This window comes from Pongo pygmaeus, chromosome X (assembly GCF_028885625.2).
Source record: "Pongo pygmaeus isolate AG05252 chromosome X, NHGRI_mPonPyg2-v2.0_pri, whole genome shotgun sequence".
Taxonomy (NCBI): Eukaryota; Metazoa; Chordata; class Mammalia; order Primates; family Hominidae; genus Pongo; species Pongo pygmaeus.
In genome coordinates, this window is record NC_072396.2 from 84,347,324 (window position 1) to 84,366,346 (window position 19,023).

The 19,023-nt window shown below is 36.4% G+C and overlaps 1 protein-coding gene across 6 annotated transcripts in view; it reads right to left on the minus strand.

Moving 5' to 3' along the window:
* The window catches only part of BRWD3 (bromodomain and WD repeat domain containing 3), a 132,465-nt gene that overhangs the window by 98,509 nt on the left and 14,933 nt on the right, over positions 1-19,023 (minus strand). For 4 of the 6 annotated variants that reach the window (XM_054471249.2, XM_054471250.2, XM_063660510.1 and 1 more), the window contains 2 exons: positions 17,728-17,878; positions 15,968-16,066 (listed from right to left, as the gene is read on the minus strand). In XM_054471249.2, the coding sequence (XP_054327224.1) occupies positions 15,968-16,066; positions 17,728-17,878 (250 nt within the window). The remainder of the gene's footprint in view (positions 1-15,967; positions 16,067-17,727; positions 17,879-19,023) is intronic. The other 2 variants (XM_063660512.1, XM_063660511.1) reach the window with 1 other exon arrangement.

Genomic DNA, 19,023 nt, shown 5'->3' on the forward strand with positions numbered 1-19,023 from the left:
GGTCTAATACTTAAGTTTGGATATTAGAGTCCCAGTATCGTTGCATATGAGCTACATAGTCTTTTCATAAAGATAACACAAACATTGAATTTTTAATCTGAGTCACTATTATCATTACCAATATTATCAGCATCTGTGATCCAATATCATAATTACGAATTATATTTTCATAACGTTTTAAAGCTTATAAAGTATTCACAGACATCTCATTTGAGTTCACAGTAGTCTTGTGAGATTTGAAGGCAAGTTTCATCCCTTTGTAAATAAGGAAATTAAGGCCCAAAGAAACTAAGTGTGTTGCCTAACATCACAGTCAAAAAATAGCAGAGGCTCAATCTAGGTCTCCTGATTCTAGTTTAATAGTCTTCCCACTTTTCAATGTTGTCTATTTAATGACATTTTACAAAATGTAATCTGCTGTGAGCCTGCAATAAGACATAATTTAACAGCAAAAATTATACATAATATCCCTCGATCTTACTAGCAAAGGCTCTGGCTTCAACTAAATTTGGTTCTACTGAAAAGCTCATCAAGATCCAAAGAGTATTCCACGATGGTCACATCAGAGTTGTTAGACCACTAACTAGTCCAGTCATTATTTACATTAGAAAAAAAATGTTTGTATTACAACTATTTCACACAGGCATGAAACTTCAAACTGATGTCAGAAAAATGTTTCTAGGCTAAAATAAAGGATTTTCAACTCAACAGACTAAGAACATTCAGGAAAGTCCTTAAGTAAAATTAATAACAAAATGTTATATATTGACCACTGCTTTTGAAATATTTATAAGACTACATGTTAAAGAGTCAAAATCTATCCAGGACTGAAAGAGTGAATATCAGCTAGGACTGAAAAAAGAAAAAAGCAACCATGCAATTAATCAGGCTTGGGAGGACAGACATAGATAAAACCAGCTGCAAAATTAACAGGAAACATTGTTTTTCCCAAGGTCATGTGGCAGTTGTAAAATATCATGAAGACTCCCTCTCGAGTGATTACTGCTTTCTTATCAACAATGTCCCCGGACCCGCTTTGCTATTTTCACTTATTACCAGAGGGAGATACCCAGTTCCTAAACTGTCCTTGCTTCATGACGGTACCCGATCCGTAGTTAACTCCCACTTGTTCCAATTTGCCTCAGTAACAGCCACCAACCTAGAACTGATCCTGGCTTCCATCAGACCCTCCTCAGAATACTTTAATGTAAACCAAACTTTACAAAAAGTACTTCCCTCATCCCTCTTATCCAGAGGCCTTTCATTGTTACTTGGGAGTTTACTCGCTCACTATACATAAATACATCTGATTTTCTCATAGTATTTATGTATTTTATATACATAAATACATCTGATTTAGTGGTCCTTAGTTGATTATGCTTAAACAAAAAAATGCATTTTGAATTATCCTACAGATTCAGCAGTTTCCTATCAACAAAAGCACTCTTAAGACCTCCCCTAAAAAACCTCCTGAGCCTAAACCAGAAAATCACTAACCACAACAGAATTTTACTCCCAAGAAAGATGAGTAACTCACTGAATTATGTTTATTATCACAGGAAATATTCTGATCAATAATGCTAAGAGATATAGGACTTAACCAAAGCCAGGTAACTATCGTATCTGCTGGGAAAGAGAGTTTATCATCAAATTGGCACCAAGTTCCAGATAAAACTAGAAGTATACAAATTGGTGGTATTATTATTATTATTATTTTTGAGACAGGGTCTCACTCTGTCACCCTGACTGGAGTGCAATGGCATGAACACAGCTCACTGCAGCCTCAACCTCCTGGGCTCAAGTGATCCTACTGCCTCAGACTCCTAAGTAGCTGGGACTATAGGCACACACCACCACACCTGGCTAATTTTTTATTGTTTAATTTTTGTAGAGACAGGCTCTCACCACGCTGCCCAGGCTAGTCTCGAACTCCTGGGCTCAAGTGATCCTCCAGCACTGGCTCCCAAACTGTTGGGATTACAGGCACGAGCCACCATGGCCGGCCTCTGATTTTTTTAATACAAATGAATAACATAACTCTTGGGCAATTTTATCTGTTACCTGCAATCATTAAAGTTATACTTAGTATATATGAAATCCTTATGTAATTTTCTAATTTTTTTAGTTTTTATTTTTTGGTTAGAGGTGGGATCCCACTTTGTTGACCAGGCTTGTCTTAAATTCCTGGGCTAAAGGGTCCTCCATCCTGGGCCTCCCAAAGTGCTAGATGACAGGCTTCAGCCATCACACACAGCCTAAGTTTTAAATTTTAATATAAATTATATAAAAATAGATTGTTTCCAATTTTTCAATAAATGGCATTGAAAGAGAAACCAAATTATTTTGGCCATAGGTCAAGCTAACTTCATAAACATAGAAGCCACATTTCATCTATTACAAGGTAAGAAATAAGATCCTATTGTGTTTTAAGCTCTAAAAAACTCAAGAGTTGAAAAGTGCCTTGTTACCAAGTCTCTGGAAAATACAAAATCTAGCTATTTTAAAGAATAATAATCTCAATCCAACTGTAGTAGGCCAGACTTTTGGGGGATAGGACGAAAACATTATTACCAAAATAATGTTCAAATATGATGCTTCTAAGATTAAGAAAATCCTGTAACCAACTTCAAGACAAAGTTTTAAACTTCTAAGAAACAGTAGCTGCACATCTACCTCAATTTTAAGTCAAGAATATGGAGGCGCAGTGGGGGGATGAAGCAAGGAGAGGAGTGCCTTCAGCAAAAGATTAAGACTGAATCAAAAATAGTACAAGGCTCAGCCAATAACTACTGACCAAATATAGTCTTAAAGCTGTACAGACATAGGGCAGAAAGGACTACTGTTCATAGATCAGGCTTCTTGTACCATACCTATCATCATTAATATCCTCATCTTCAAATACAAAGAGTTTTTCAGAAAACAAGCTGTACCTAATTAAGCAGAGCTAAAATAACCTTGGATTCGTATTTTCTCTTTTACAAAAAAATAACCTGGTCAAAATTAGTTTTATTTTTAAAAAATTTGGCCAGGCATGGTGGCTCACACCTGTCATTCCAGCACTTTGGGAGGCCAAGGCAGGCGGATCACTTGAGGTCAGGAGTTTGAGACCAGCCCAGCCAACATGGTGACACCCTGTCTCTACTAAAAACACAAAAATTAGCTGAGTGTGGTGGCGCACACCTGTAATCCCAGCTACTTGGGAGGCTGAGGCATGAGAATTGCTTGAACCTGGGAGGTGGAGTTTGCAGTCAGCCAAGATGGTGCCATTGCACTCCAGCCAGGGTTTTCCCAACAGAGCAAGACTCCATCTCAAAAACAAACAATTTAATTAGAAAATAGAACGTAGTCAGGCACAGTGGCTCATGCCTGTAATCCCAGCACTTTGGGAGGCCGAGGCAGATGAATCAACTGAGGTCAGGAGTTCAAGACCAGCTTGGTCAACATGGTGAAACCCCATCTCTACTAAAAATACAAAAAAAATAGCTGGGCGTGGTGGCACATGCCTGTAATCCCAGCCACTCAGGAGGCTAAGGCAGGAGAATCGCTTGAACCCGGAAGCTGGAGGTTGCAGTGAGTCGAGATCGTGCCACTGCACTCCAGCCTGGGCAACAAGGGCGAAATTCTGTCTCAAAAAAAAAAGAAAGAAAATAGAATGTATGCAACCCTCTTATTGGTTAAAGTGTAGTAAGCATATTAGTTTCTATTAAGTAGAGAGGACAATAATAGACTAAGAAAATACTGCCAAAAACACTGGAAAGTGGCCAGGTGCAGCAGTTCATGCCTGTAATCCCAGCACTTTGGGAAGCAAAGCAGATCTCTTGAGGCCAGAAGTTCGAGACCAGCCTGGGCAACCTCGTCTCTACAAAAAAAATAAAAAAAAATTAGCCAGGCATGGCGGTGCATGCCTGTAGTCCCAGCTAGTTTTTGGTGAAGCTTCGTTGGGGGTTTCCTAAAAAAGCTCCAACAACTAGATAGATTAATATAGACTAAAATCTTGAAAGAAGCCACAAAAGCGACAAAAATGAATATGAATAAAATGTGATAATTCTAGTAAAATTACAAAGGTATAGAATTACTTCTTTCATGGATTTGATTCTATGGATCAAATTATGTCTCTAAAACCTTAACCAAGTAAAAGTATACAGTCTCTAAAGTTGATGCCAATCACATCTCATAACACCAATCCACAGTAAAACTTAAATAACACTAATAAGTTCTACAGGTTATTGATATTCACGGCCATTGAACATCTTTTTTCTAGGGTAATATTAAGTGAAATATGGCAAAGAAACATTATTTCCAATTCCTTTCAGGCTTTCTGCAAAGTTCACTTATATAATTTGGAATGATAAACATCCCAAATCTTTATTTTTTTTTTAATCCTCTTCTAAACTTTTTAACTTAATTTGGTTAATATACACAGAAGTTTCAGACTGCCTTTTCCTCCAACTAAACAAACCTGGCACTGTTTTACCTCTTCCCTTTGTGAAGCATAAAGTTCTATCTCTATAAAGTACTGAGTCAAACATATAGAACAAATATCAAAAGATTAATACTTTGGTGTATACTGAAAGAAAAATCTAAAGAAATAATAATAATGAGGAAAGAAAAAACATGTTCATACTAGGATTAAATGGAGAAAATACTTTTTTCATTATACTTTATATAATAAAATAAGCCCTCATATAATAAAATCTGTTTGATTTTTTAAAAAGATACTAAATTATTAATCCTAATATTACTACAATACTGATTTCAGAAATGGATATAAGGGGCTACAAACACATATAGGCTATATAAAACCATAAACACATCTTAAAAGGATACTTCAGTTTCCATGTGGCAACAATCATAGCACTTCCATCTATTTAATATTTAGTGAGCACTTACAATGTGGAAAATACAAAAGATTGAGTTTATATTCCAGTTTAATTACTTGCAGGTGTGACAAGAATCTCTTGATCTTCTCCAGGTATATAAAAGTAATGGCTTCAGAAGCAACTCACTTCAGGCACAATTATGAGAGTACAAAGAGGAGGAAGGTGGTAAGTAGAGGGAGGCAGGCCACAAAAAGCAAAACCTAGCAAAAGTATGATACATAGGCAAGATATAGGAACTACATAAAATTAGAGAGGGTGACAAATATTCCTAGCAGAAACCCAGTCACTTCAGCCAGATAAATAGTTTAGAGTAGACTACTTTCTTTCCATTTACATTTACATATAAACAAGAGAGAGATTCCTCACCTCCAAGTGAATTCTGGCATGAAGAGTGACATATAACGACACAATGGCCAATAAGTCAAGAGTCAATCAATGCTAAATAAAAGCTTAGAGCAACATGTAAATATTAATTTGGCTTTAGAATTAATGCAAGGGTCCTGAGCTATATACAGTGTAAATTACAAGCTTACTATATAAATTACAGGATATTGCTATATGCCAATTGTACTAAAGATAAAAAAATTTTTTTTTTTTTTTTTGCAGTTGCAAGATTTAATAGAATGAAAACAGAGCTCCCATAAAATGGGAGGGGACCCAAAGGGGGTTGCCGTTGCTGGCTCGAATGCCTGAGTATATCCCGATCATTGTCCCTCCCCCTGTGCTCTCAGGCAATAGATGATTGGCTATTTCTTTACCTTCTGTTTTTGCCTAATTAGGATTTGAGTGAGTTCTTTTTACTACCTGATGGGTCGCGTGTGAGCTAAGTTGCAAGCCCCTTGTTTAAAGGTGGATGTGGTCACCTTCCCAGTTAGGCTTAGGGATTCTTAGTCGGCCTAGGAAATCCAGCTAGTACTGTCTCTCAGTACCCCCCTCTCAACAAGAAAACCCAAGTGCTGTTGGGGAGGTTGGCCGATGACTGCTCTAACTGCTTCCTGCTGAACTGGGGCATAGTAGGGGTCGTGCAGTTGAGATTTCCTCAGGAAAAAAATGTTTAAAAATACAGTCTTATTGCATCATACCCTTGCCTCAGTTTAGAAATATAAGCATGTATACAAAAATCAGTAGCATTTCTATATGCCAACAGAGCACAATATGAAAAGGAAATCAAGAAAGTAATCCCATTTAGTATAGCTATAAATAAAATAAAATACCTAGGAATAAACTTAACCAAAGAAGTGAAAGATCTCTACAATTAAAACTATAAAACACTGATGAAAGAAATTGAAGAAGATACAAAAAAAGGAAAGATATTCCATATTCGTGAATTATAAGAATCAATATTGTTAAAATGTCCATTCTACTCAAAGCAATCTACAGATTCAATGCAATCCTGATCAAAATACCAATGACATTCTTCACAGAAATAGAAGAAATAATCCTAAAATGTATATGGAACCACAAAAGACCCAGAATAGATGACACCATCCTGAGCAAAAATAATAAAACTGGAGAAATCACTTACCTGACTTCAAATTATACTACAGGGCTATTGTAACCAAAAACAGTATGGTACTGGCATAAAAACAGAAACATAGACCAATGGAACAGATTAGAGAACTGAGAAATAAATCCATACATCTTAAGTGAACTGATTTTCAACAAAGGTCCCAAGAACACATATTGGAAAAAGGACAATCTCTTCAATAAATGGTGCTAGGAAAATTGGATACCCATATGCAGAAGAATGAAACGAGATCCCCTATCTCTCGCCATATACAAGAATCAAATCAAAATGGGTTAAAGACTTAAATTTAAGACCTCAACCTATGAAACCACTAAAAGAAAACATCGGTGAAACTCTCCAAGGACATTGGACTGGGTAAGGATTTCTGATTTCTTGAGTAATACCCCAAAAGCACAGGCAACCACAGCAAAAAAAGTTTGTGCACAACAAAGGAAACAATCAACAAAATGAAAAGACAACCCAAAGAATGAGAAAAAATATTTACAAACTATCCATCTGACAAAGGATCAACAACCAGAATATAGCCGGGCACAGTGACTCACGCCTGTAATTCCAATACTTTTGGGAGGCAGAGGTGGGAGGATCACTTGAGGCCAGGAGTTTGAAACCAGACTGGGTAACACAGTGAGACCCTATCTCTACAAAAATATATATATTTTAATTATCCAGAAGTGGTGGTACATGCCTATAGTTCCAGCTAATCAGGAAGCTGAGGCAGGAAGCTCACTAGGAGTTCGTGGCTGCAGTGAGCTATGGTTGAACCAGTGCACTCCAGCCTCGGTGACAGAATAAGGCAAGACCCTATTTAAAAATAAATAAATAAAAATAACCAGAATGTAAAAGGAGCTCAAACAACTCAATAGAAAAAAAAAATCTAATAATCCAATTTAAAAATGGGCAAAAGATCTGAATAGACATTTCTCAAAAGAAAATATACAAATGGCAAACAGGCATATGAAAAGGTGCTCAACATCATGGATCATCAGAGAAATGCAAATCAAAACTATGAGGGCCAGGTGCAGTGGCTCATGCCTGTAATTCCAGCACTTTGGGAGGCAGAGGCAGGCAAATCACCTGAGGTCAGGAATCTAAGACCAGCCTGGCCAACATGGTGAAACCCCATCTCTACCAAAAAATACAAAAATTAGCTAGGCATGGTAGTGCACACCTGTAGTCCCAGCTACTAGGAGGCTGAGGTGAAAGAATCACTTGAACCCAGGAGGCAGAGGTTGCAGTGAGATGAGATTGCACCACTGCACTCCAGCCTGGGCGACAGAGTGAGACCCTGTCTAAAAAAAAAAAAAAAAAAAAAAATCCAAAAGATATGCAACAATAAATGCTGGTGTGGTTTTGGAGAAAAGGGAACCCTTGTACACTCTTGGTGGAAATGTAAATCAGTATAGCCACTACGGTTAACAGTATGGAAGCTCCTCAAAGAACTAAAAATAGGACTACCATATAATTCAGTGATCCTACTGCTAGGTATATACCCAAAAGAAAGCAAAACAGTATATTGAAGAGATATCTGCACTCCCATGTCTATTGCAGTACTATTCACAGTAGCCAAGATTTTGAAGTAACCTAAGTATCCATCACCAGACAACTAGACAAAGAAAATGTGGTATTTATACACAATGGAGTACTATTCAGACATAAAAAAGAATGAGATCCTGTCATTTATAACAACATGGATAGAACTGGAGAACGTTATATTAAGTGAAATGAGCCAAGCACAGAAAGACAAACTTTACATGTTCTCACTCATTTGTAGGAGCTAAAAATTAAAACAATTAAACTCACGGAAATAGCAGAATGATGGTTACCAGAGGCTGGGAAGGATAGTGGGAAAGAGAGGGGAAGTGCAGATGGTTAATGGGTAAAAAAAAAATATAGTTAGATAGAATGAGTAAGATCTAGTATTTGATAGTACAACAGGGTGATTAGAGTCAAGAATAATTTATTGTACATTTTTAAATAACTAAAAATATAATTGGAATGTCTGTATAACACAAAGAAAGGTTAACTCCTTGAGGTGATGGGCACCTCATTTACCTTCAGGTGATTATTACACATTGTATCCCTGTACAAAATATCTCACATACCCAACAAATATACACATCTACTATGTACCCATAAAAACTAGAAATTGATTATCAGTCTCAAATGAATGAGCCATCCTGCTACCATTTCTAGGTAATTTTATAAAAATTGTTTAGATTATGATAATTAGGAAAATTCCTAAAATTGTTACCATGATGGATAATATCAACAATACTAGTTCTTCAAATAAACATTAAACACACTTTTTTTTTTAAATTTTATTTTAAGTTCTGGGATACATGTGCAGAACGTGCAGGTTTGTTACATAGGTAAATACGTACCATGGTGGTTTGCTGCACTTAACCCATCACCTAGGTATTGAGTCCCACATGCATTAGCTATTTCTCCTGATGCTTTCCCTTCCCTCACCCCCACAAGAGGCCCTGGTGTGTGTTGTTCCCCCGCCCCGTGTCCATATGTTCTCATTGTTCAGCTCCCACTTATCAGTGAGAACATGCAGTGTTTGGTTTTCTGTTCCTGTGTTAGTTTGCTGAGGATGATAGCTTCCAGCTTCATCCATGTCCCTGCAAAGGACGTGATCCCATTCCTTTTATATGGCTGCATAGTATTCCATGGTGTATATGTACCTTTTCTTTACCCTGCCTATCATTGATGGGCATTTGGGTTGGTTCCATGTCTTTGCTATTGTGAATAGTGCTGCAATAAACATATGTGTGCCTGTATTTTTAAAATAGAATGATTTATATTCCTTTGGGTATATACCCAGAAATGGGATTGCTGGGTCAAATGGTATTTCTGGTTCTAGAACCTTGAGGAATCATCACACAGTCTTCCACCATGGTTGAACTAAAACATACTTTTAAAACTACTTCTGTACTCACAAGCCACCTCAGCAGCAGAACTGTTTGTGTGAAATTTTAACTTCAAATTCTAGTGTAACTATGGCAAAGTTCCTAAAATGAATATTAATCTTTAAAATGATGAAGAAATAATAATAATAGGTGATAGTGTAAGACCTCAAACAATACCACAAATATTAATTACATATGCCTCAGAATTTCCTTGAGTGGTATTAAGTATTAATACTATTTTGAATTTAGCTCAATTTTCTTCTTCTGATTTAATTTTGGTACAATACAAAACCAATTTGATTAGTCAAGCATACAGCTAATGAAATGGCATGACTGGCACTTAGAACTAAAATAATGTAAATATCACAGATATTTTTGCTCTTGCCATAAGAAATCTAGAAATTCACCCTTGGTAAATGTAAGTACACATGTATTTTAAAGTGTTACAGTAGTTAGTGTGGAGAATAGAATCTGGGAATTAACTCTCAAATTCCTTCCTTATGCTCCCTTACCTTCATTTCATTAAATTACTAAATAACTTTGTTGATTAACTATAAGAACAACGGAAACATTTGAATAAATACTCCAACATAGTGCAAAGTCCAGATAAGGTCAGAATTTTATTGTTTTTGGCCAAAGTCTGTTGTAAAACTTTCATAGGAAAGAACTGGCACAATTTGATCTTTAAAGTGAGTCGCTAAAATCAAGATATGAACAGCTAAAAGTAGTTTCTAAGGATAAAAATAGGAAACTTAAAAATCAGGCCAGGCGCAGTAGTTCACACCTCTAATCCTAGCACTTTGGGAGGCCAAGGCAGGCAGATGACCTGGGATCTGGAGTTTGAGACCAGCCTAGCCAACATGGCAAAACTGTCTCTACTAAAAACACAAAAAAGTTAGCCAGGCATGGTGGCGGGCGCCTGTAATCCCAGTTACTTGGGAGGTTGAGGCAGGAGAATCACTTGAACCCAGAAGCGGGGGTTGCAGTGAGCCAAGATAGAGCCACTGCACTCCAGCCTGGGCGACAGTGCAAGACTCTGTCTCAAAAGAAGAAAAAAGAAAATCAAATTTGTAAAATAAGTAAATTAATTATCAAATTATGCACCTATCCAGAGTAGCTTACCTGTTCCCATATTATTTTAGATCTACACTATCCAATATAGTGGCCACTAGCCACATGTGGTTGCTGAATGTCAAATTACTTAAAATTAAATAAAATACATATTTAATTTTGCAGTTGCAATCATCTCCATCGTCACAGAAGGTTCTACTGGGTAGCACTGTTTTATATAAAATACCAGTTAAAATATGCCCTGAAAAATTACTGATGTAATTCCAAATATAATGGGCAGAATGAAAAGAGGGACATGTCCATTTATTATACAAATTCTATGCATAGTGGCAAGAGAAGGGAACATCCTCAAACTGAAAAAAGGGCATTTATCATTATACTTAATGGTGAAAGATGATCTGTTTTCACCCTATGATCAGGAACAAGGCAAACCTGTATACTCTCACCCTTTTAATTTGCATATATATATGCATATATATATGAAGTCTTGCTCTGTTGCCCAGGCTGGAATGCAGTCAGTCGTGCAATTTTGGCTCACAGCGACCTCCACCTCCGAGGTTCAAGTGATTCTCCTGCCTCAGCCTCCCAAGTAGCTAGGATTACAGGCATGCACCACCAAGCCCAGCTAATTTTTATATTTTTAGTAGAGAGGGGGTTTCACCATGTTAGCCAACCTGGTCTCAAACTCCTGACCTGATGTGCCCGTCTCAGCCTCCCAAAGTGCTGGAATTACAGGCATAAGCCACAGCGCCCGGCCTAATCCACCATGCCCAGCCTAATCCACCATTGTAGTAGAGGCACTAGCAGCTCAATAATTTAGGAAAAAGAAATAGAAGGCACACAAAATCAGAAAGGAAAAAGTAAACCTGTCTTTATTTGCAGACAACAGGGTTATCTATGTAAAGAATCCCAAAGAATCTCAAGGAAAAAAAGTCATTAAATCTAGTAAGTAAATGTACTGAGGTCAATATACAGAAAAACGAAACAAAACAAAAAGAAAAAAACATTTCTATCTACTAGCAACAAACTGAAAATCAAAAATCTTAAAAATACAATTTAAAACTGTATAAAAACCATAAAATCCTTAGGGAAAATTTTCACAATAGATGTGTTAAGACCTGAACACTGAAAACTACAAAACGCTGCTATGAGAAATTAAAGATTTACAAAAATAGAGAGCTATACTACGTTCCTGGATTAGAAGGCTCAATGCTGTCAAGATGTCAGTTATTCTAAAATGTCTCTATACATTCAGTGCAATCCCAAGCAAAAACCCAGTACCTTCTTTTTGGGGAAATTGAGAAGCTGATTCTAAAATTTAGGTGGAAATGCTAAGGAACAGAAAAGCCAAAACAGTTTTTTGAAAATGAGAGCAAAGTTGGAAGACTCAGACAGCATAGAGTCCAGAAAGACTCATATATACATGGTTAAATGATTTTTGACAAATGTGCCATGATAATCCAATGGAGAAAAAGATGGCCTTTTCAACAAATGATACTGGAATTAAGACACCCATACAAACACACACACACAAAAAAATGAATTCAATCTAAACCACACACCTGATAAAAAAATTAAAATGATCAAAAATCTAAATATGCAACAAAACTAAAGAACTTCTAGAATATAAGAGAAATCTCTGTGAGCATGAGTTAGGCAAAGGTTTATTTGAACACAAAAAGTACAATCTTAGAGACAAAACTGATAAATTAGACTTCAGCAAAAATTTCTGCTCTTTGAAAGACACTGGTAGGCCAGGCACAGTGGCTCACGCCTGTAATCCCAGCACTTTGGGAGGCCGAGGAGGGCAGATCACGAGGTCAGGAGATTGAGATCATCCTGGCTAACACGGTGAAACCCCGTCTCTACTAAAAACACAAAAAATTAGCCGGGGGTGGTGGCGGGCGCTTGTAGTCCCAGCTACTCAGGAGACTGAGGCAGGAGAATGGAGTGAACCCGGAAGGCAGAGCTTGCAGTGAGCCGAGACTGCACCACTGCACTCCAGCCTGGGCGACAGAGCGAGACTCTGTCTCAAGAAAGACAGAAAGGAAGAAAGAAAGAAAGACAGAAAGAAAAGACAGACAGAAAGAAAGAAAGAAAGACAGAAAGAAAGAAAGAAAAAGAAAGAAAGAAAGAAAGAAAGAGAAAGAAAGAAAGAAAGACACTGGTAATAAAATAGGGCCAGGGACAGTGGCTCATGCTTGTAATCCCAGGGGGAGGCCGAGGCAGGTGATTGCTTCAGGCCAGGAGTTTGAGACCAGCCTGGGCAACAAAGCTAGACCCCATCTCAAATTAAAAAGATGGGGGCGGGGAGGGGAGGAGATAACTGCATGCTGAGAGAAAATATTTGCAAAATACAAAGGATTTGTACCCAAAATATATAAAGAACTCTCAAAACTCAATAATAAAAAAACGCAAACAACTCAATTTAAAAAATGGGTGAATACTTCACTAAAGATCTACAGACTGGCAAATATGCACATGAAAAGATACCAACTGACAGTATCAGAAGCTGGTGAGAATGTGGGACAACTAGAAATCTCATATATTGCTGATGGGAATACAACATATAATAGCTACTTTCACAACAGTTCGGCAGTTTCTTATAAAGTTAAAGTTGTATTTAACATATGATCCAACAACTGCACTACCTATTTATTTACCCAAAGAAATGAAGAAAGATATTCATGCAAACACCTGTACATGAATATTTATAATAGCTTTATCCATAATAGGCAAAATTATTGAACAGATTATGGTAAATTCATAGAATGGAATGCTACTTGGTAATAAAAAGAAATGAACTACTGACACATGAAAAGACATGCCTGAATTTCAAAAGCACTGGTCTAAGTGAAATCAGACAGATATAAAAGGCTACTTACTACCTGATTTAATTTAGAGGACATTTTAAATTACATGAAGTATAGTCAGTCACAGAAAGATTAGTGGTTTCCAGGGGTTGAGCAAACGATACTGAGGCTGATAAAAATGTTCCATATTTTTATTGTGGTGGTGGTTACACAAAAATGTATACAATTTGTCAAAACTTATTGAATGGTACACTTAAAAAGACAGCCTTTTATGTCAATAATATCCTAATATAGTTGACTTAAAAAAAGTACCATGGCTAATACTCTATCTTTGGAGCTCTCTAGGTATAAATCTGTCACACCAAGAAAATACGGTGACATCTGACCATGAATATGATAGATAGTCTATTTAGAAAACAAGCAATGTAACTTAGGCCAATCAAATAACTTCTCTGAGCTTTGGGTTTCTCTGCTGCAAACAGAAGGGTTTACAACCAAGTTCCCCAAATCTGTTCCCAGGAACTTACAGGATCTTTAGATCTGTTTCCAGGATCTTAACAGATATTCTGGAAAGAGTTTCCATGCTTAAATTACTTGGGAAATGCTCCCTATAAGGTGAGCAATGCATTTTAACATATGAAAAGTCCGCCATTCATTCAACTTTTCTCCATTTTTAAAAAGCTGTTTGCCACATTTACTTGACCATGGAACTCCTTTTTTTTTTTTTTTTTTTTTTTTTTTTCCGAAAAACAGTGTCAATTCTTTTTAGTTCTAAGATTCAACAGAACTTTCAAGAGGATATACCAGACAGGCATGGTGGCTCACACCCATAATCCCAGCACTCTGGGAGACCAAGGCGGGTGGATCACTTGAGGCCAGGAGTTCAAGACCAGCCTGGCCATCATGATGAAGCCCCATCTCTACTAAAAATACAAAATACAAAAATTAGTCAGGTGTGGTGGTGCATGCCTGTAATCCCAGCTACTCAGGGGGCTGAGGCAGAAGAATCGCTTGAACGAGGGAGGGGGGAGATTGCAGTGGGCAGAGATCGTGCCGCTGCACTCTAGCCTGAGTGACAAGAGACAAGAGTGAGACTCTGTCTCAAAAAGAAAAAAAAAAGATATACCTTCATGATTAAGTTATGTTTAGATTGGCAACCTATAAAACTGATTGGTTTGAAAGTAGCTATAGAGAACTATGACCCACAAAGAGAAAACTGCCTCAAATCACAAACTGGAAAGAAGATTTCATATCCATCTTAGTGAGTTTTTGTCAGGCTCTGAATTCTAAATAACTTAAACTTAAGCATCTTGAGTACCAGGTACTACATGAAAATACATCATGATCGAATCGCCTCTGTTCTAAAAGCTCCTCCCTAAATAACATGCCAGATTTAAAATGAATTTAAAAGCATCACTGCCAGGGCCATGACAATTCCTAAGCAATTACTAAAAGAATGACAAACGGATTCAAATCCGTGTAAAGAGTTTATTTTACAAAACCAGCAGAAGTTTGAAAGTATATGCTTAGTTAAAAGAAAAAAAGAGCGAGAGAAGGGAAGAAGGGATAAAGAAAGCCTGTAAACCTAATATTGTAATGGTTGCTCTTCAGCATTTCACATGTGACCCATGAAGCATAACACACTACAAAATAATGTTGACAGTATAGCTAAAAATACTGTATTTTGAAAATAAGTAAATGCATGAATAACAAAAGTTATCTCAATTCAATATATTAATTATGACTAAAGCTTTAAGGGAAAGTGAACACTGGAAAATTCTGGTGGATAAACAAACAACTCTTGAAAGGAAAAAAAAAAAGTTAGCAATACCATGTTCAATGAGACTCAACTTTTCCAAGTAACATCCAAGCTATGGAAGAGTATTTTTAGCAATATACTTCAGAGTATCCAATTTCCCTGAATAAGTCCTATGTATGTTTAATCAATGATTTTGTCTAAATATATCTTAAGAAATATTTCTAGCTTCAATTTACTTAACCTCTGAGGATAAACTACATAAGCTTAATGTATAAGAAGTATTCCTTTTAAAAAAGTATTCATATTTTTCTATCTGAAATTCATCCCTTTCAAACTTTAGACATATTCTGTAGGCACTATATATAAAATAATGTAATTTTTTAGAAGAGCGAGAAAGTAATGGAGCAGAGGAGCAATTTACTCACCCAGCACCTTGGTTTTGCACATACTTTGTGAGGGCGAACTTTAATTTAAATAGTTTTGTATCTAGATCTCTTTGGGAACCACTACTAGTATTTCTTCATAATGGTCTGGCCAGAGATGTCCCAAGAATAATTTGAATGAGACGTGAATTTCATTAAACTGGAACCAAGAAAGGTGACTTTTTGTCTTAATACAGACATATAAAAATGTATAACATCATTATAATTTTGGAAAACAACACATATAAATAATGTACTTTTGTTTGGGAAACTCAGCACATAGACATGTAAATAGACAACCATATGGTTAAAAACGTCTATACTATATTAAAAAAAAAGTTTCTGCTAAGAAAGAAGTGAAATGAAATGAAATAAAGAAAACAAAGATCACCTTTTATAAAACATTGTATTTGCTTTAAGTAAAAATGTTTAAAAAATCTGGACTAGCCATGAAACTCCTCAGGAATGTAAACAGTTTGTTTATGCTTCAAATTTAATCTTGGTACCTATTTTTGTCTTCCTAATGAGTTCAGGAAGGAAAGAATCAACAATCTGTTTATAACACACAGGTGTATTACTCACCCACATTTGGAGGTTTCACATAATTTACAGGTAGTTCTGGAGGTCTGCCTCTATGCAGAGCCGCAAAAGCAGACCCATTCCATAGTGTACTCTTACAGTCTATATAAAAAGAACAAAGGTTGCTAAGGAATAGAGCAGTTTGTTTTTTTTTTTTAACCATGTCTCAGAAGCAAATGTCTGATTTTAATTTCATTTGTTGGAATACATTTTTAATTATTAAACCAAAATGAAAATAGTAGGCATATATTTGAACATGTTATAAACTAAATTTATAACTAGTAAACACCCAACACCTTAACATATCATCTGGATATTTTATTTCTAAGCTAGTCTTGAACTAAAGCTTTTTTTATGCACATATTTGAATCTTATATAAATATGTCACAGATTAATAAGCTTTAAAGTTTACATCAGTTCTTCTTGATCTTTAGGCTTACACGTCTATTCATATAAAACCGTATAAGCAAGGATATAACTATAGCACAAGTATGCCAGGGAAAATTCAGGCATATTTATACTTTGGTACATGTTCGTATTATGAAATACTTGCCAGTTGTGTCATAACAGATAACAGCACTGCATATCAGATGGTAACTGATTATAAATAGCTGTGTTTTTTTCTCTTTCACGTTTAAGTCAAAAAATGTAAGGAAATATTAAATATTACTAATAACTTGGCTTTAAAACAAAAAGCCAAAAGCTCTCTTGAAAGCTTCCAAATAAACTCAATTAAGAATTTCCTTAAATTATAAAATGAGATGCTTAAAATCTGGTATCATTACACAACTATTTATCTTGGAGAATTAGGATTTTTGAAAATAGTATGCTAATTAAACAAAACATAGAAATAAATGGGCTGCTAGACCTTAAGTATTTATTACTCCAATAGGCATCTTTAATGCCTAATTTTACATTTTTATGTTTATCAAATACCACTTTAGATGTCTGACATATTGAGGTTCCAGGTAAAACTTGGGAAAAATCTGTAAAACACTGAAAATCAGCTGAGTAGAAAAGCTTATTTAACAATTACTGAGGTCAGGCGCAGTGGTTTACACCTGTAATCCCAGCACTTTGGGAGGCTGAGGCGGATCACGAGATCAAGGGATTGAGACCATCCTGGCCAACTTGGTGAAACCCTGTCTCTACTAAAAATACAAAAATTAGCTGGGCGAGGTGGCGTGCGCCTGTAGTCCCAGCTACTCAGGAGGCTGAGGCAGGAGAATTGCTTGAACCTGGGAGGCGGAGGTTGCAGTGAGCCGAGATCGCACCACTGCACTCCAGCCTGGTGACAGAGCAAGACTCTGTCTCAAAAAAAAAAAAAATTACTGCTGGGTTGATATTTTTGCTTAAATATGTTCAAATATTAAAATTGTACATATAATTTTGATTTACCTGTTATGAAAAGCACAACATCATTAGGATGACATTATCAAAACTAATAAAGAGTAAGAACATTATAAAGAAAGAATATTGTAAGTATTTATACTGTATTAATCAAAGCAGCAATCTTTGAGATCTCTATTCCATGATTACAAAGGTATTTTATATTCTTTACCTATATATATTCACTTTTACACAAAAGGACTCCTTTTTAGGTCTCTAAAAATTTACTTGTACACTAAGAAAACAAAAACAACACTGGCAAGATAAGAAAAACTATTATTTAGAAAAGCATGGGAACATTTACTCAACCTAAAAATAAGCTAACTCTCCACTCCTTCCTCCGATATCACAGTCCTAAATTCTGAAAATCTCACCTTTGGCATCCCGTAGCAGAGACTGCCGACCAACACCTAATAATGTCTGTACCCCAGGAACACTCTGAGGGATCTCTTTATCTAGTAAAGGACCAATTCTCTCACAAATTTTAAGGAGGTAGTCTGGAGGAATGTGTGCATTTGCTGCCACCTAAAAAAGTATAAATAAAACACAGGAAAAACACATTTATTTGGTTTAAAAATATAAATCTATTCCACTACTAAATTGTTCCATTATAGAGCAAAGTACAGTTTTAAAATATGGAATCAGGCCTGGGCGCGATGGCTCACGCCTGTAATCCCAAAATTTTGGGAGGCTGAGGCAGGTGGATCACTTGAGGTCAGAAATTCGAGACCAGCCTGGCCAACATGGTGAAACCCTATCTCTACTAAAAATACAAAATTAGCCAGGCGTGATGCTGCACACCTGTAATCCCAGTTACTCAGGAGGCTGAGGCAGGAGAATCACTTGAACCCAGGAGGTGGAGGTTGCAGTGAGCCAAGATTGTGCCACTGCACTCCCGTCTGGGCAACACAGTGAGACTCTGACTCAAAAAAAGAAATAAAAAAAATAAAAATAAATAAAATATGGAATCAGAGCTGGGTGCAGTAGCTCAGGCAGATAATCCCAGCACTTTTAGAGGCCGAGGCAGGCGGATGGCTTGAGCCCAGGAGTTTGATATCAACCTGGGCCAAACAAAACCCCATCTCTACAAAAAATACAAAAATTAGCTGGGTATGGTGGCTGCACCTCTAGTCTCAGCTGTTCGGGAGGCTGAGGTGAAAGGATCACTTGAGCCCCAGAAGCAGAGGTTGCAGTGAGCCGAGACTGCACCACCACACTCCAGCCTGGGAGAGAGAGAGAGAGACTTCGACTCAAAAAAATTTAAAAAATTAAAAATAAAATATATATATATATCTGTGTGTATAGATATATATTTTCCATATATATATTCCATATACATATGGAATCAGGAAGAGAAATTTTTAAATATTTAATAATTGACCAAATTTAATAAACAGTCACAAAATAAGCACATTTAAATGATATGACAACATTTACATGGCATGGCACTCTAATATACATTTAAATGTCTTGATCAAGTCATTTGCTTAGCTGTTAATCTTATGAAATAAGTGTTACAAAGCAACTAACATGCCAAAATCAAAAAAGCACACAGGTGATGAGTAAACTCTCTATTACTTGATTCATTCAGTAGTGACGAACTGATCCAAAATCAGAAGACCTAGATTCTATACAAATGATAAGAATACAAGTGAAAGGTATTACTTGCA